Source organism: Lepidochelys kempii, chromosome 24 (genome assembly GCF_965140265.1).
Source record: "Lepidochelys kempii isolate rLepKem1 chromosome 24, rLepKem1.hap2, whole genome shotgun sequence".
Lineage (NCBI taxonomy): Eukaryota > Metazoa > Chordata > Testudines > Cheloniidae > Lepidochelys > Lepidochelys kempii.
This window is the reverse complement of record NC_133279.1, coordinates 6,733,133-6,747,505: the sequence shown is the minus strand read 5'-3', so window position 1 is coordinate 6,747,505 and position 14,373 is coordinate 6,733,133. Positions and strand designations below refer to the sequence as shown.

The 14,373-nt window shown below is 44.9% G+C and overlaps 2 protein-coding genes across 2 annotated transcripts; both read right to left on the bottom strand.

The window, feature by feature from the left end:
- Positions 1 to 1,738: 1,738 nt before the first annotated feature.
- Positions 1,739 to 7,018, bottom strand: LOC140902907 (immunoglobulin kappa light chain-like). The gene is made up of 6 exons (XM_073323495.1): positions 6,976 to 7,018; positions 6,370 to 6,699; positions 5,249 to 5,560; positions 3,004 to 3,114; positions 2,544 to 2,590; positions 1,739 to 1,834 (listed from the first exon to the last, which is right to left on the bottom strand). Exons 1-6 carry the CDS (start codon positions 7,016 to 7,018, stop codon positions 1,739 to 1,741), a joined length of 939 nt encoding a protein of 312 aa, XP_073179596.1.
- A 2,556-nt stretch (positions 7,019 to 9,574) lies between these two features.
- Positions 9,575 to 14,156, bottom strand: LOC140902685 (immunoglobulin kappa light chain-like). The gene is made up of 6 exons (XM_073323023.1): positions 13,988 to 14,156; positions 13,382 to 13,711; positions 12,489 to 12,800; positions 11,771 to 11,881; positions 11,327 to 11,373; positions 9,575 to 10,614 (listed from the first exon to the last, which is right to left on the bottom strand). The coding sequence occupies exons 1-6, from the start codon at positions 14,028 to 14,030 to the stop codon at positions 10,519 to 10,521; spliced, it is 939 nt and encodes a 312-aa protein (XP_073179124.1). The 5' UTR covers positions 14,031 to 14,156; the 3' UTR covers positions 9,575 to 10,518.
- Positions 14,157 to 14,373: the final 217 nt, after the last annotated feature.

Sequence of the window (14,373 nt, the reverse complement as noted above, 5' to 3'; positions counted from 1 at the left end):
AGAAATGTTTCCTCCGAAGACTCTTGACCAGCTCGAGTAATAACTCAAATGGGACGTTGGCCAAGGAACTAGAGCCAGTTACTCTTGTCTTGCTGAAAGCACCGTCAGGGACTGCAAGTCACTGTTCATTCAAGACTTCAATTTGAAGGCTCAGTGGAAATCTGGGCCTTCCTGCAGCCCTGTTCGGTTCAGTACGTAGAGAAACATGAGATCATATTCTGGCCTTAGTCATTCATTTTTTATTAGCACTCTGATTCACAGAAATGTCAGGCTAGAAGGGACCTCAACAAGTCACCAAGTCCCAGACCAAGTAAACCTAGGCCATGCCTGACAGGTGTTTGTCCAGCCTGTTCTTAAAAACCTCCAGTGACGGGGATTCCACAACCTCCCTTGGACACCTGTTCCAGAGCTGAACTAACCTTGGAGTTAGCAAGATTTTCCTAATATCTCACCTAAATCTCCCTTGCTGCAGATTAAGCCCATAACTTTTTGTCCTTCTTCCAGTGGGCATGGAGAACAATCGATCACCGTCCTCTGTAAAACAGCCCTTACCCTATGTGTGTGTAACAAGTCGCATGACACACATTTGTTGGGTCATCCTTCAAAAGAAACACAGATGCTAAGAGGAATAGAAAGGACCGGATTCTGCTCTCAGAGACACTGGTGTAAATCCAGGGTAACTCCACTGAGCTCCTCCAGGTTTACACTGCTGCAAACCAGAGCAGAATCTGGCCTAAAGGATTTAAGAGGGCACCTTTCTTATTACACAATAAGCTGAGCTTGATGCATTGACCAGGTAAAAGAGGCAACACAAATATCACTAATTGCATTTCTATCACTTTTTAATGAGTGACAGTTTGAACGACAGCTTGAAGAACAACAAGTTGTGATGCAAACAGGCAGCGCGAGCAGGCTCAGGCACCAGGAGAGCTCCAGTCATTGGTAACGTGTTGTTATTAGATGGCGCAGAGGGGCTGGGACATAGGGCTCTGTGGATCTCGCCTTTGGGGAAAACCAGCAGACTCTAGAGCAGCGTTTCTCAACCTTTTGGATACCAGGGCCCGCCTGGCTGCCTTCCTAAACTGTGTCAGGGAGATCTCAGGGACCGGCACCAGCCCATGGACCGGTCGTTGAGAAACACTGCTCCAGAGGAAGCACTGGACTAGCAGCTCCAGCCCTGGCCTGGGGAGAGAGTCTCACCCTTCCCAGCTCCTGCATCCATCCTTCCCCTTCCCAATCCCATTGCATGACCATGTAACGTTACAGCTGAGAATCAGGGGAGCTGGGAGCTGTGGCGTATACAGGGGCTGCACATCCCCTCTGCAGGCTCCTGCCATCCGGCCTCACTTTTTGTGCAGGGAAGCTGCAGCCATTCAGCTGTGTCTGGGTCTCTGTGCAGATGAGGGGAGGGTGATGATGACAATTATTGTGTTACCATAGCACCATTGTGCTCGGCGCGGCACAAACACAGATCAAAGAGACCAGACCTGCCCCAAAGAGCTTCCAATCTCATACACAATCTACACCATGATGCCTTTATATCCCGAAAGGAGATTTCCCACCTGATGAGGCTGGACCCTGTGGGGATCTTCTGACCTTTTTATTCCAAACAGAGAAGTGGAGAAAATACAAAAAGAAAGGAGATGGAGACAAACAGAGCCTTCTTCCGGCTGCCACGTCCGATCAGCAGAGAACCAGCCATCAGTTCCCACGTGTGGATTCCCCTGCACTAGACAGTTCAGGCTTTTACATGCTTCCCTCTGGCTGATCGCTGCATTGTGCACCCGTCGCGATTCCGCGAATCAAAATCCAGATGGGCGTATAAGATTCCACCCTGTTTGGCGACAATTAGTAACATGAGCCACCTCCTTGTAAAATGAAGGGATACAGGGTACAGGATACAGAACTGAACAGCCAAGTGAGTTTAGCCTGATTAAAAATTCCCTCTCATCTCTGATTCTCCTGCTTGTCCTATAAACTGCGTGTTTTTAAAATGGAAACCATCACTGGATTCTGACTTACCATAAGAACTCACCTGCTGAAAATATTTGGCCAGATCCAAACCCAGTAGAAATGGACAGTCTCCTATTAAGGTCAGTAAGCTTTGGATCAGGCCCAGAGCACCTTTCACTGGAAAATCTTCATGTGCTTTACAAATATAATTTCTTATAGCTCTTTATCTTATAAGTGCCAAAAATATTCCAAACTGCACACAAAAACCCTGTAAAGGGTACAGTCAGAACCAATAAAACATCAAACTTCCCATCATCCTTATGCAGTAAGTCTTGTTATCCACTCCTTACACATGGGGAAACAGAGGCACAGATCAGTAAGTGACTTGTCCACTATCCCACAGTAAGTTAGTAGCAAAGCTCACAGTAGGACTCCGTCCTTCCTCCCTGCTACTCCAACAGCTAGACCTCACTTTCACCTCCTCCTTCCAGATCAATCAGCTTTGGTGCCAAACACATGAAGTTGATGGATTAGAAATGCCTGAGTCAGACACATTGATTTAGACAGAGACAGTCTGTAAAGAGCCGTACCTGGGGCTCCACGGAAGCTGGGGGTGCTGAGACCCTGGGCTGGAATCCTGGAACAAACAAAGACAACAGTCAAAGTTCCTCTTCCACGGTCACTCCCCCAGCTGCAGTTCATTGACTAATGGTGCATCTGAGCTGTGGGTGCGCAGGGCACCTCCATGCATGGCACGTGGATAGAGGCTCATCAGAAAGGCTAGTGCTCTTTGTGAACTATAGACAAGGTGCCTGGGCCAGGGGCAGTAGAAGCCTTTCCACATCGCTCCCTTTGTCACGGAGAACAAAGCCGTTCTCCCGACACAGGACATTCAAGTTTCGGAAAACAAACATTCGGAGATCAGTGCTGGCAGTTGTGACATTTGCAGCGTGTTCGTGTGTTGGACGGGACAGTTGCAGTCCCCAGTAGCAAGCGGGGAGCAGGATTTCTCTCAGTGGGGGAGTGTCTGGGCTGGGCTGTGTTTATTACCTAGCGTGGAAGGGCAGAGGGTCCAGATGAGGCTCAGAGACACCACCAGCAGCAGCAGACCAGCTCCAGCCGCAAGGGGCACAATGTAATGTGAGCACTCGCTGGCAGGGGCTGTGGAGGAAGCAAAAAAACCAGACACAAGTGCCTGACTTGAGCCAAGAGGGTCGTGATGCCACCACATCCAGCTCTCCCCTCCTGATCCCCATTTCACCACGGGCCTTAACCCCCGAGGAGTGAAGCTACAGGAGCCTTCAGCACCTTTCACCCTCTGTGTTGCCCCCTTTCCCACAGGTGAATTCTATTTTCCTTGTAATCAGAATCTTCTTTGCACCTTCTTCCATCTACAGAATCCTCCCTGTTAGGTCTCATAGACTCATAGATATTAAGGTCAGAAGGGACCATTATGATCTTCTAGTCTGACCTCCTGCACAATGCAGCCACAGAATCTCACCCAGCCACTCCTACAATAAACCTCTCACCTATGTCTGAGCTATTTAAGTCCTCCTTGAGTCTCCTTTCATAAGACAGGTTTTCCATTCCTCGGATCATCCTAGTAGCCCTTCTCTGTACCTGTTCCAGTTTGAATTCATCCTTCTTAAACATGGGAGACCAGAACTGCACACAGTATTCCAGAAGAGGTCTCACCAGTGCCTTGTATAATGGTACTAACACCTCCTTATCTTTACTGGAAATACCTCGCCTGATGCATCCCAAGACCGCATGAGCTTTTTTCACGGCCACATCACATTGGCGGCTCATAGTCATCCTGTGGTCAACCAATACTCTGAGGTCCCTCTCCTCCTCCGTTACTTCTAATTGATGTGGCCTCAGTTTATAACTAATATTCTTGTTATTAATCCCTAAATGCATGACCTTACACTTCTCACTATTAAATTTCTTCCTATTACTATTACTCCAGTTTACAAGGTCAACCAGATCCGATCACTCTCTAAATTGGCAATACCTCCCAGCTTCGTATCATCCTCAAACTTTATTAGCACACTCCCACTTTTTGTGCTGAGGTCAGTAATAAAAAGATTAAATAAGATTGGTCCCAAAACCGATCCCTGAGGAACTCCACTGGTAACCTCCCTCCAGCCTGACAGTTCACCTTTCAGTAGGACCCGCTGTAGTCTCCCTTTTAACCAATTCCTTATCCACCTTTCAATTTTCATATTGATCCCCATTTTTTCCAATTTAACTAATAATTCCCCATGTGGCACCATATCAAACACCTTACTGAAATCTAGGTAAATTAGATCCACTGCGTTTCCTTTGTCTAAAAAATCTGTTACTTTCTCAAAAAAGGAGATCAGGTTGATTTGGCACGATCTACCTTTTGTAAAACCATGTTGTATTTTATCCCAGTTACCATTGACTTCAATGTCCTTAACTACTTTCTCCTTCAAAATTTTTTCCAAGACCTTGCATACTACAGATGTCAAGCTAACAGGCCTGTAGTTTCCCGGATCACCTTTTTTTCCCTTTCTTAAAAATAGGACCTACGTTAACAATTCTCCAGTCATACGGTACAACCCCTGAGTTTACAGATTCATTAAAAATTCTTGCTAACGGGCTTGCAATTTCATGTGCCAATTCCTTTAATATTCTTGGATGGAGATTATCTGGGCCCCCCAATTTAGTCCCATTAAGCTGTTTGAGTTTCGCTTCTACCTCAGATATGGTAATATCTACCTCCATATCCTCATTCCCATTTGTCATGCTACCATTATCCCTAAGATCCTCATTAGCCTTATTAAAGACTGAGGCAAAGTATTTGTTTAGATATTGGGCCATGCCTAGATTATCCTTAACCTCCACTCCATCCTCAGTGTTTAGCGGTCCCACTTCGTCTTTCTTTGTTTTCTTCTTATTTGTTTTCTTTCGTCTCGCCTCACCTCATCACCTTTCCATCACTTTGCATATCTCATTGGAAAACATCTCTCTTCTCAAATGCCTCTGAATTCCCCTTTACTCCTGGTATTTATTATTATTTAACTCTTTACAGTGCTTTATATGTACAATCTGGGTGAAAGCTGCCCTAGAGATCAGAGCTACTTTGTCTTGTGGTCCGTGTAATGTCTCAAGTTTCCTTTCCCAAAACTCCCTTGAGAAGTTTTAATTAAGATATAGAATATTCCAGCTTTCTGTCATGGAAAATTATGTTTCAGCCTCTCTGACTGGGGCAACGTTACACCTATTTTACATCAGAGTCTCAATTAGCCTCAAATATAATATCGCTCACCTGCAGAATATCTTGTACTTGTCTTCACACTGTTGCCAGAAGAGTTGAATTTGACTTCACAGGTGAAATTCTTCCCACTGGTCCAGGTGTCCATGGGGACGCTGATGTGATTTATGAGTGTTAAAGATCCATCCTTGGCTTTCAATGAGCGCGTCAGTCCCTGTTCCTGCAGCTCCCCTGAAACACTCCAGGAAACATGGACTGGGCTGGACACTCCATGGATCACACAAGCCAGATTTGCTGTCCCAGTGACTTGACTGCCATGTGGAAATGGGACCAGAAGCATCACCCAGCTGCTCTTGGTATAACTGTCTGAGCAGAAGGAGATGGCGAATTCAGTGTGATGATCAAATGAGCTGCAGTCTGATTAAAGGTATTAATCTTTCACTCAGAGAGACAAGGTGGGTGAGGTAAAACCATTCATTGGACCAACTTCTGTTGGTGAAAGACAAACTTTCAAGCTGCCACAGAGCTCTCCTTCAGGTCTGGGAAACGTATTCAGTGTCATTTTCCAGATCTGAAGAAGAGCTCTGTGTCAGCAAGGAAGCTCGTCTCTCTCACCAACCAAAGTTGGTCCAATAAAAACTATTACCTCACCCACCTTGTCTCTCTCATATCCTGGGACCAACACAGCTACAACAACATTGCGTATCTGTCACTAAGACATGAATTCAAAAGAACAAATCTATTGAAGAAGGAAATATTAAATCACCACACAACCCCTAACTAGGATAGAGCGCAATACATAGCTGCACTAACTAGAAGGAAAATTGCGAACAATTTTATAAATTTTATAAACTTTTCATTAAATCAAAATATTGTTTCATGCAAACATAACTCTTTGGTTAGCAATAGTCCCAACCTGGGTGCCCTGAACAGTCACAGAGAAACTTCAATTTTGGCACTTTCAGGTTTCACACATATATTTTACAACTATAAATGTTGTTATATTCCTTCTATACCCAGAGCATTCAATGTTTAGCTGATATTTCTGGCTGAAAGCATGCTTTAATTTGAACCATTCATCAATAGCTATGGTATCTTGTCACATTTTAATGGGAATACGAAATATGCTTTGTCAATCAGTTATTAGTCTCCTTAAACAAGCTATGGTTCCTTACCTCCAATGATCAGTGTGGTTCCATTTCCAAAAATCAGGTAGCTGCTGTATTCAAATGCACAGTAGTAAATGCCAGACTCAGTCTTTTGGATATTACGGATTTCCAGTGTCGAGCTGTGTGTCTCGTGTTTGCAAGCAAATTTACTTACATTTTGGTCATCCAAACAGCGCTTAATGCAGGTGGGTTTCTCACCTTCTCTTCTCAAATACCAAAACATGCTACTTCCTCCTTCCAAGTTTTCTGTGGAAGAACAGTGGATCTTTGCGGTGTCACTAACTTCAACAAACTGGATCCGCTGAGTCTGGTGCAGAAATAACTGCACTCCTAGCACTGGAGAAATAAAATATCGTTATAGTCAGTGTCCGCCAGGTCTCCAACTGCCACAGATGGAATGGATAGCTCAGCAAAAGAAATTACTTAATCTGATAATATTTATTCTCTGCATCCCAAATACTTGAAAAGCTGCTGTAACTTTATACAAGTGAATGGAAATGCAATTAATATCCAGCAAAAGTTTCACAACATATCATAGATACAGTAGTCAACTCTAGTGTCCTACTGACGAGGCTGTTTTCCCAATTCCAGAGCTTAAAGCAGAAGTTTTACCTAAAGAAGATAAAAGCAGATACTCGGCAAAGATCATGTTCATAAAAATGGTAGGACAAACTCCTGACTCACTAGCCCAAGGGCTGACGCCCAGTGCACTGCTGCAGTGACTGGGTACAGTGTTTTGGTAATTTCCAATGAGGGACGCCTCTGAGGAGGATGTGCTGTGGTGATAGATACTAGAGGGGTGGGTTAAAGTCTCTGCAGAGGGTACAGCATTTCTTGTAGATTTTCTGTGCGTTCCAGTGGCTCAGGGGTGTAAATAATAATTCAGAATAATTAAACATCCAGAATATGGATGATGTAAATAAACAAACCCACATGAGTTCGGAGCACAAGCCCCATTGACTTTCAAAGGAAAATGCTCCTAAACCACTTAGGGCCTCTGACAATCCCAATGTAAATCCTCCCCAGCCTTCCATGTTTGGTTTATTGTAGCACAGTTCTTGGTGGCACAATGCAGACATGTAACGGTTGTTGTCTTGTCTTGGAGGACTGTTAACCGCACTGTAGATCATCAAACTGAAAGCTCTGACGTGTGAGAAAAAAAGACAACATAAGACACGATTTTCAAAATAGTCTTAGTCACATTTCCAAAAGTGACTTTGGGCCAGATTTTCAAAGGTATTTAGGTGCCTATAAATGCAGACATGTGCCTAGTGGGATTTTCAAACCTGGCTAAGAGGGTTAGGTGCCTCACTCCTACTGAAATCAATGGCAGTTAAGCGCCACCCCTTGAGTCTAGCAATAAACTGGTTAAAATTAACTGAACGGGGCTGCTTAGAAAGCTGCAGTCTGGCTGCACAAAACAGGGAGAAAGAAGTAAAGTGCATCTGTCAATGTCCCTTCTGAAACACCTGACAACAGAGGGCAATGTGGGCTAGTGATTAGAGCAATTGGCTCAAAAAAGAATAGAATCCCTGGGTGCCTTGGCCATGTCTCTGTAGCCCGCACCCCACTTGTGAGGCTGCTTTGGCTGGCTGCAGCTCCCCTGGATCGATCTGTCACAAACCCCTTCCAGGCAGCTCTCTAATGCTGGGGACCATCTTCCTTCTTCCTTCCATTGCTTTACAATGTACAGTGCTTTAGGGAACGGAAGGTAGGAGCTGATCCTAACAGCAGATGAGCACCCACCACTCCCCTTGACTTTGCTGAATATGGGAGGTGCCCAGCACATCACAGGAAGTGCCTCAGCACCAAGCAGGATTGGGCCCTTAGTTTATATAGAAATCTCTTTACACACTGTGGGGGTGGAGCGGGGCAGCTGTTTGACAGCCCCACAGCAGCACTTTGCAGTGGCTTAGGACAGGAAGTGAAAAAGAGCAATGTAGCCAACTGTAACTACAGGAGCAATTTTACACTCCTGTAGTTACCAGGGCTGGGCAGCAAATGGATTTCCGACCCCACACAAATTTTCAGAAAACACTGAAACATTTTCCTGTGTTGAACTGGGATGAAAAGTCAAAATCTCAAAAATTTTCTACAACCAAAAATCATTTTCGGTTTGGGTGAAAGGAAGTGTTTTGTTTTAAGGATTTTGAAATGTTTCCTTCCAATTTTGAACATATACATTTTTGACCACAAAATATTTTTTAAAAAAATTCCACTATAATTAGTGTATATTTCTAAGCAAGATGTCTTTTTGAACTGGACAACCAGAATGTTTCATTCTGAAATTCTGAAACCTTTTTATCAAGTAAAAAAATTAATCAAAACAGACGCTTTGCCTATGGAAAACAAATCTTCAGTTCAACAAATGGGCATTTTCTGAGAAAGAAATGTTTCTTCTAAAGACTCCTGACCAGCTCTTGTAATTACCCACAGGGGAAGTTGGCCAAGGAACCAGAGCCAGATACTTTTGTCTTGCTGAAAGCATCCTCAGTGACTTCAAGTCACCATTCATTCAAGACCTCAGTTTGAAGTCACAATGGAAATCTGGGCCCTCCTGCAGCCCTGTTAGTCTCAGTACTCAGGGTAACATGAGATCAGATTCAGGCCCTTATTCATTCATTTGTGATTGGCACTCGGAGAATCATAGAAATGTCAGACTGGAAGGAACCTTGAAAAGTCATCCAGGTCCTGCCTCAGCACAGGGGTCTGGACAAGTAAACCTGGACCATCCTGGACCCGTTTGTCTAACTTGTTCTTAAAATCCTCCATTGTGACGGGGATTCCACAACCTCCCTTGGACGCCTGTTCCAGAGCCGAACTCTCCTTAGAGTTACAAATCTTTTCCTAACACCTACCCTAAATCTCCCTTGTTGCAGATTAAGCCCATTACTTCTTCTCCAGACTTTAGTGGACAGCCCTTACCATAGTTGAAGATGTGTGTGTAACAAGTTCTGTGTAACGCATTTGTTGTATCATCCACCAAGAGAAACACAGATGCTAAGTGGGATAGACAGGGCCAGCTTCTGCTCTCAGAGACTCCGGAGTAAATCCAGAGTAACTCCACTGACTGCAACAGAGCTCCTCCAAATTTACACTGCTGTAAACCAGAGCAGAATCTGGCCCAAAGAATTTAAGAGATCACCTTATTTATTACACAATAAGCTGAGCTTGATGCGTTGAACAGATAAAAAAGGCAAGACACACGAACATCAATACTGGGTCTTTTTAATGAGTGACAGTTTGAACAACAGCTTGACCAACAACAAGTTGTGATGTAAACAGGCAGTGCGAGCAGGCTCAGGGCCTAGGAGAGCTCCAGTCATTGGTAACGTGTTGTTATTAGATGGCGCAGAGGGGCTGGGACATAGGGCTCTGTGGATCTCGCCTTTGGGGAAAACCAGCAGACTCTAGAGCAGCGTTTCTCAGCCTTTTGGGTACCAGGGCCCGCCTGGCTGCCTTCCTAAACTGTGTCAGGGAGATCTCAGGGACTGGCAGTGGTCCACAGACGGGTCATTGAGAAACACTGCTCCAGAGGAAGCACTGGACTAGCAGCTCCAGCCCTGGCCTGGGGAGAGATTCTCACCCCTCCCAGCTCCTGCATCCATCCTTCCCCTTCCCAATCCCATTGCACGTCTATGTTACGTTACTGCAAGGCGAGCATGCGCCTGCTGATGATCAGGGGAGTTGGGAGCTGCGGTGTATACAGAGGCTGCACATCCCCTCTGGAGGCTCCTGCCATCTGACCTCACTCTCTGCAGGGAAGCTGCAGCCATTCAGCTATGTCTGGGTCCCTCTGCAGATGAGAGGATGATGATGACAATTATTGTGTTAGCATAGCACCCATTGTGCTAGGGGCTGCACAAACTCAGAACAAAGAGACACTCCCTGCCCCAAAGAGCTTCCAATCTAATACACAAGTGACATGTAAAATCATCTACACCATGATGCCTTTATACCCCAAAAGGAGATTTCCCACCTGATGAGGCTGGACCCTGTGGGGATCTTCTGACCTTTTTATTCTAAACAGAGAAGTGGAGAAAATACAAAAAGAAAGGAGACGGAGACAGACAGAGCCTTCTTCCAGCGGCTACGTCCGATCAGCAGAGAACCAGCCATCAGTTCCCATTTGTGGATTCCCCTGCACTAGACAGTTCAGGCTTTTACACGTTTCTCTCTGGCCGATCGCTGCATCGTGCGCCCCTTGTGATTCCGCGAGTCAAAATCCAGATGAGCGTATAAGATTCCACCCTGTTTGGCGACAATTAGTAACATGAGCCACCCCCTTGTAAAATGAAGGGACACAAGGTGAAACAGATGTGCATATCCAAGTGAGTTTAGTCTGATGAAAAATCCCATCTCATCTCTGATTCTTCTGCTTGTCCTATAAACGGTACGTGTTATCAGAATGGAATCCAGCGCTGGATTCTGGGTTCCTAGACTTTAAGAACTCAGCTACTGACAACATTTGGCCAGATCCAAACTCCATGTCGATGGACAGTTTCCTATTGAGGCCACTGAGCTTTGGATCAGGCCCATAGCACCTGTCACTGGAAAATCTTCATGTGCTTTGCAAATATAATTTCTCAAAGCTCTTTACCTTATAAGTGCCAAAAATGTTCCCAGCTCCACATATAAACCCTGTAAAGGGCACAGTCAGGAACAACAAAATATCAAACTTCCCATCATCCTTGAGCAATAAGTCTAGTTATCCACTTTTTAGACATGGGGAAACTGAGTCACGGAGCAGTAAGTGACTTGCCCACTATCCCACAGTAAATTGATACCAGAGTTAGTATTAAGGCTCTTTGCTCCCTTTCAGCTACTCCAACCACTAGATCTCACTTTCATCTTCTCCTTCCAGAGCAACCAGTTTAATTACTAAACATAAGAAGTTGACGGATTAGAAATTCTTGAGACAGACACATTGATTTAGACAGAGACAGTTTGCAAAGAGGCATACCTGGTGCTCCTCTGAAGCTGGGGGTGCTGAGGTCCTGGGCTTGAGTCCTGGGACAAACAAAGACAACAGTAAAAGTTCCTCTTCCAATGGTCACTCCCCCAACTGGGTGCCCGGTGCACCACGAAGCATGGTAAATAGAGAGAGGCTCATCAGACAGGCTAGTGCTCTTTGTGAACTATAGACAAGGTGCCAGGGCCAGGGGCAGTAGAAGCCTTTCTACATCGCTCCCTTTGTCACTAAGAACAAAGCCGTTCTCCCGACACAGGAAATTCAAGTTTCAGAAAACAAACATTCGGAGATCAGTGCTGGCAGTTGTGACATTTGGAGCATGTTTATGTGTTGGACGGGACAGTTGCAGTCCGCAGTAGCAAGCAGGGGAGTAGGATTTCTCCCTAAGGGAGATGGTCTGAGCTGGGCTGGGCTGGGCTGAGCTGTGTTTATTACCTAGTGTGGAAGGGCAGAGGGTCCAGACGAGGCTCAGAGACACCACCAGCAGCAGCAGACCAGCTCCAGCCGCAAGGGGCACAATGTAATGTGAGCACTTGCTGGCAGGGGCTGTGGAGGAAGCAAACAAACAGACACAAGTAAGTGGCTGACTTGAGCCAAGAGGGTCGTGATGCCACCACATCCAGCTCTTCCCTCCTGATCCCAATTTCACCATAGGCCTTAACCCCTGAGGAGAGAGGCGACAGGAGCCTTCAGCACCTTTCACCCTCTGTGTTGCCCCCTTTCCCTTAGGCAAATTCTTTCCCCTGTAATCAGAATCTTCTCTGGACCTTCTGCCATCTACAAAATCCTCCCTCTAGGTCTCTCCTCACCTCACTGCCTCTCCATCACTTTGCATATCTCACTGGAAAACATCTCTCTTCTCAAATGCCTCTGAATTCCCCTTTACTCCTGGGATTTATTATTATTTAACTCTTTACAGTGCTTTATATGGACAGTCTGGGAGAAAGCTGTCCTAGAAATCAGAGGTATGTTGTCTTGTGGTCCCTGTAACACCTCAATTTACTTTTCCCCAAATTCTCTGGAGAAATTCTAATGAAGCCATAGAATATTCCAAATTTCTGTAAAGGAAAATCACATAGAAGCAGCTCTCATCTTGGTCACATGCATATTTTGCATCTGAGTTTCCATTATCTTTAAATATCGTATCACTCACCTGCAGGATACCTGGTACTTTTCTTCACACTGTTGCCGGAAGAGTTGAATTTGACTTCACAGGTGAAATTCTTCCCACTGGTCCAGGTGTCCATGGGGACGCTGATGTGATTTATGAGGGTTAAAGATCCATCCTTTGCTTTCAGTGAGCGCGTCAGCCCCTGTTCCTGCAGCTCCCCAGAAACACTCCAGGAAACATGGACCGGGCTGGACACTCCATGGATCACACAAGCCAGATTCGCTGTCCCAGTGACTTGACTGCCATGTGGAAATGGGACCAGAAGCATCACCCAGCTGCTCTTGGTATAACTGTCTGAGCAAACGGAGGTGGTGAATTCAGTGCAATGATCAAATGAGCTGCAGTCTGATTAAAGGTATTAATCTTTCACTCAGAGAGACAAGGTGGGTGAGGTAAAACCATTCATTGGACCAACTTCTGTTGGTGAGGGACAAACTTTCAAGCTGCTTCAGAGCTCTCCTTCAGGTCTGGGAAACATATTCAGAGTGTCATTTTCCAGATCTGAAGAAGAGCTCTGTGTCAGCAAGGAAGCTCGTCTCTCTCACCAACCAAAGATGGCCCAATAAAAGATATTATCTCACCCACCTTGTCTGTCTTATGTTCCCTACCTGGGTGCCCTGAACAGTCACAGAGAAACTTCAATAGTTTAGTTTTGGCACTTTCAAGTTTTACACATATATTTTATAACAATAAATGTTGTTATATTCCTTCTATACCCAAAGCATTTAACGTTTAGCTGATCTGCTTGGCTTAAAGCATGCTTTCCTTTGAACCATTCAGCAATAACTATGGTATCTTGTCACATTTTAATGGGAACATGAAATAGGCTTTATCTATCAGTTGTTAGTCTCCTTAAACAAGCTATGGTTCCTTACCTCCAACAATCAGCGTGGATCCATTCCCGAAAATCAGGTAGCTGCTGTATCTATATGCACAGTAGTAAATGCCAGACTCAGTCTTTTGGACGTTGTTGATTTCCAGTGTCGAGCTGTGTGTCTCATGTTTGCAAGCAAATTTACTTACATTTTGATCATCCAAACAGCGCTTAATGCAGGTGGGTTTCTCACCTTCTCTTCTCAAATACCATAATATGTTACTTCCTCCCTCCAAGTTTTCTGTGGAAGAACACTGGATCTTTGCGTTGTCACTAACTTCAACAAACTGGATCCGCTGAGTCTGGTACAGAAATAACTTCACTCCCAGTACTGGAGAAATAAAATATTGTTCTAGTCAGTGTCCGCCAGGTCTCCAACTGCCACAGATGGAATGGATAGCTGAGCAAAAGAAATTACTTAATCTGATAATGGTTATTCTCTGCATCCCAAATGCTTAAAAAGCTGCTGTAACTTTATACAAGTGAATGGAAATGCAATTAATATCCAGCAAAAGTTTCAAAACATATCATAGATAGAGTATTCAATTCTAGTGTCCTACTGTCAAGGCTGTTTACCCAATTCCAGAGCTTAATGCAGAAGTTTTACCTAAAGAAGATAAAAGCAGATACTCAGCAAAGATCATGTTCATAAAAATAGTAGGACAAAATCCTGACACAGTGGCCCAAAGGCTGACGCCGACTGCACTGCTGCAGTGACTGGGTACAGTGTCTTGGTCATTTCCAGTGAGGGACGCCTCCGAGGAGGATGTGCTGTGGTGATGGGTGGGCTAAAGACTCTTCAGAGGCTACAGCATTTCTTGTAGATTTTCTCTGCGTTCTAGTGGCACAGGGGTGTAAATAATAATTCAGAATAATTAAATGTCCAGAATATGGATGATGTAAATAAACAAACCCACATGAGTTCGGAGCACAAGCCCCATTGACTTTCAAAGGAAAATGCTCCTAAACCACTTAGGGCCTCTGACAATCCCA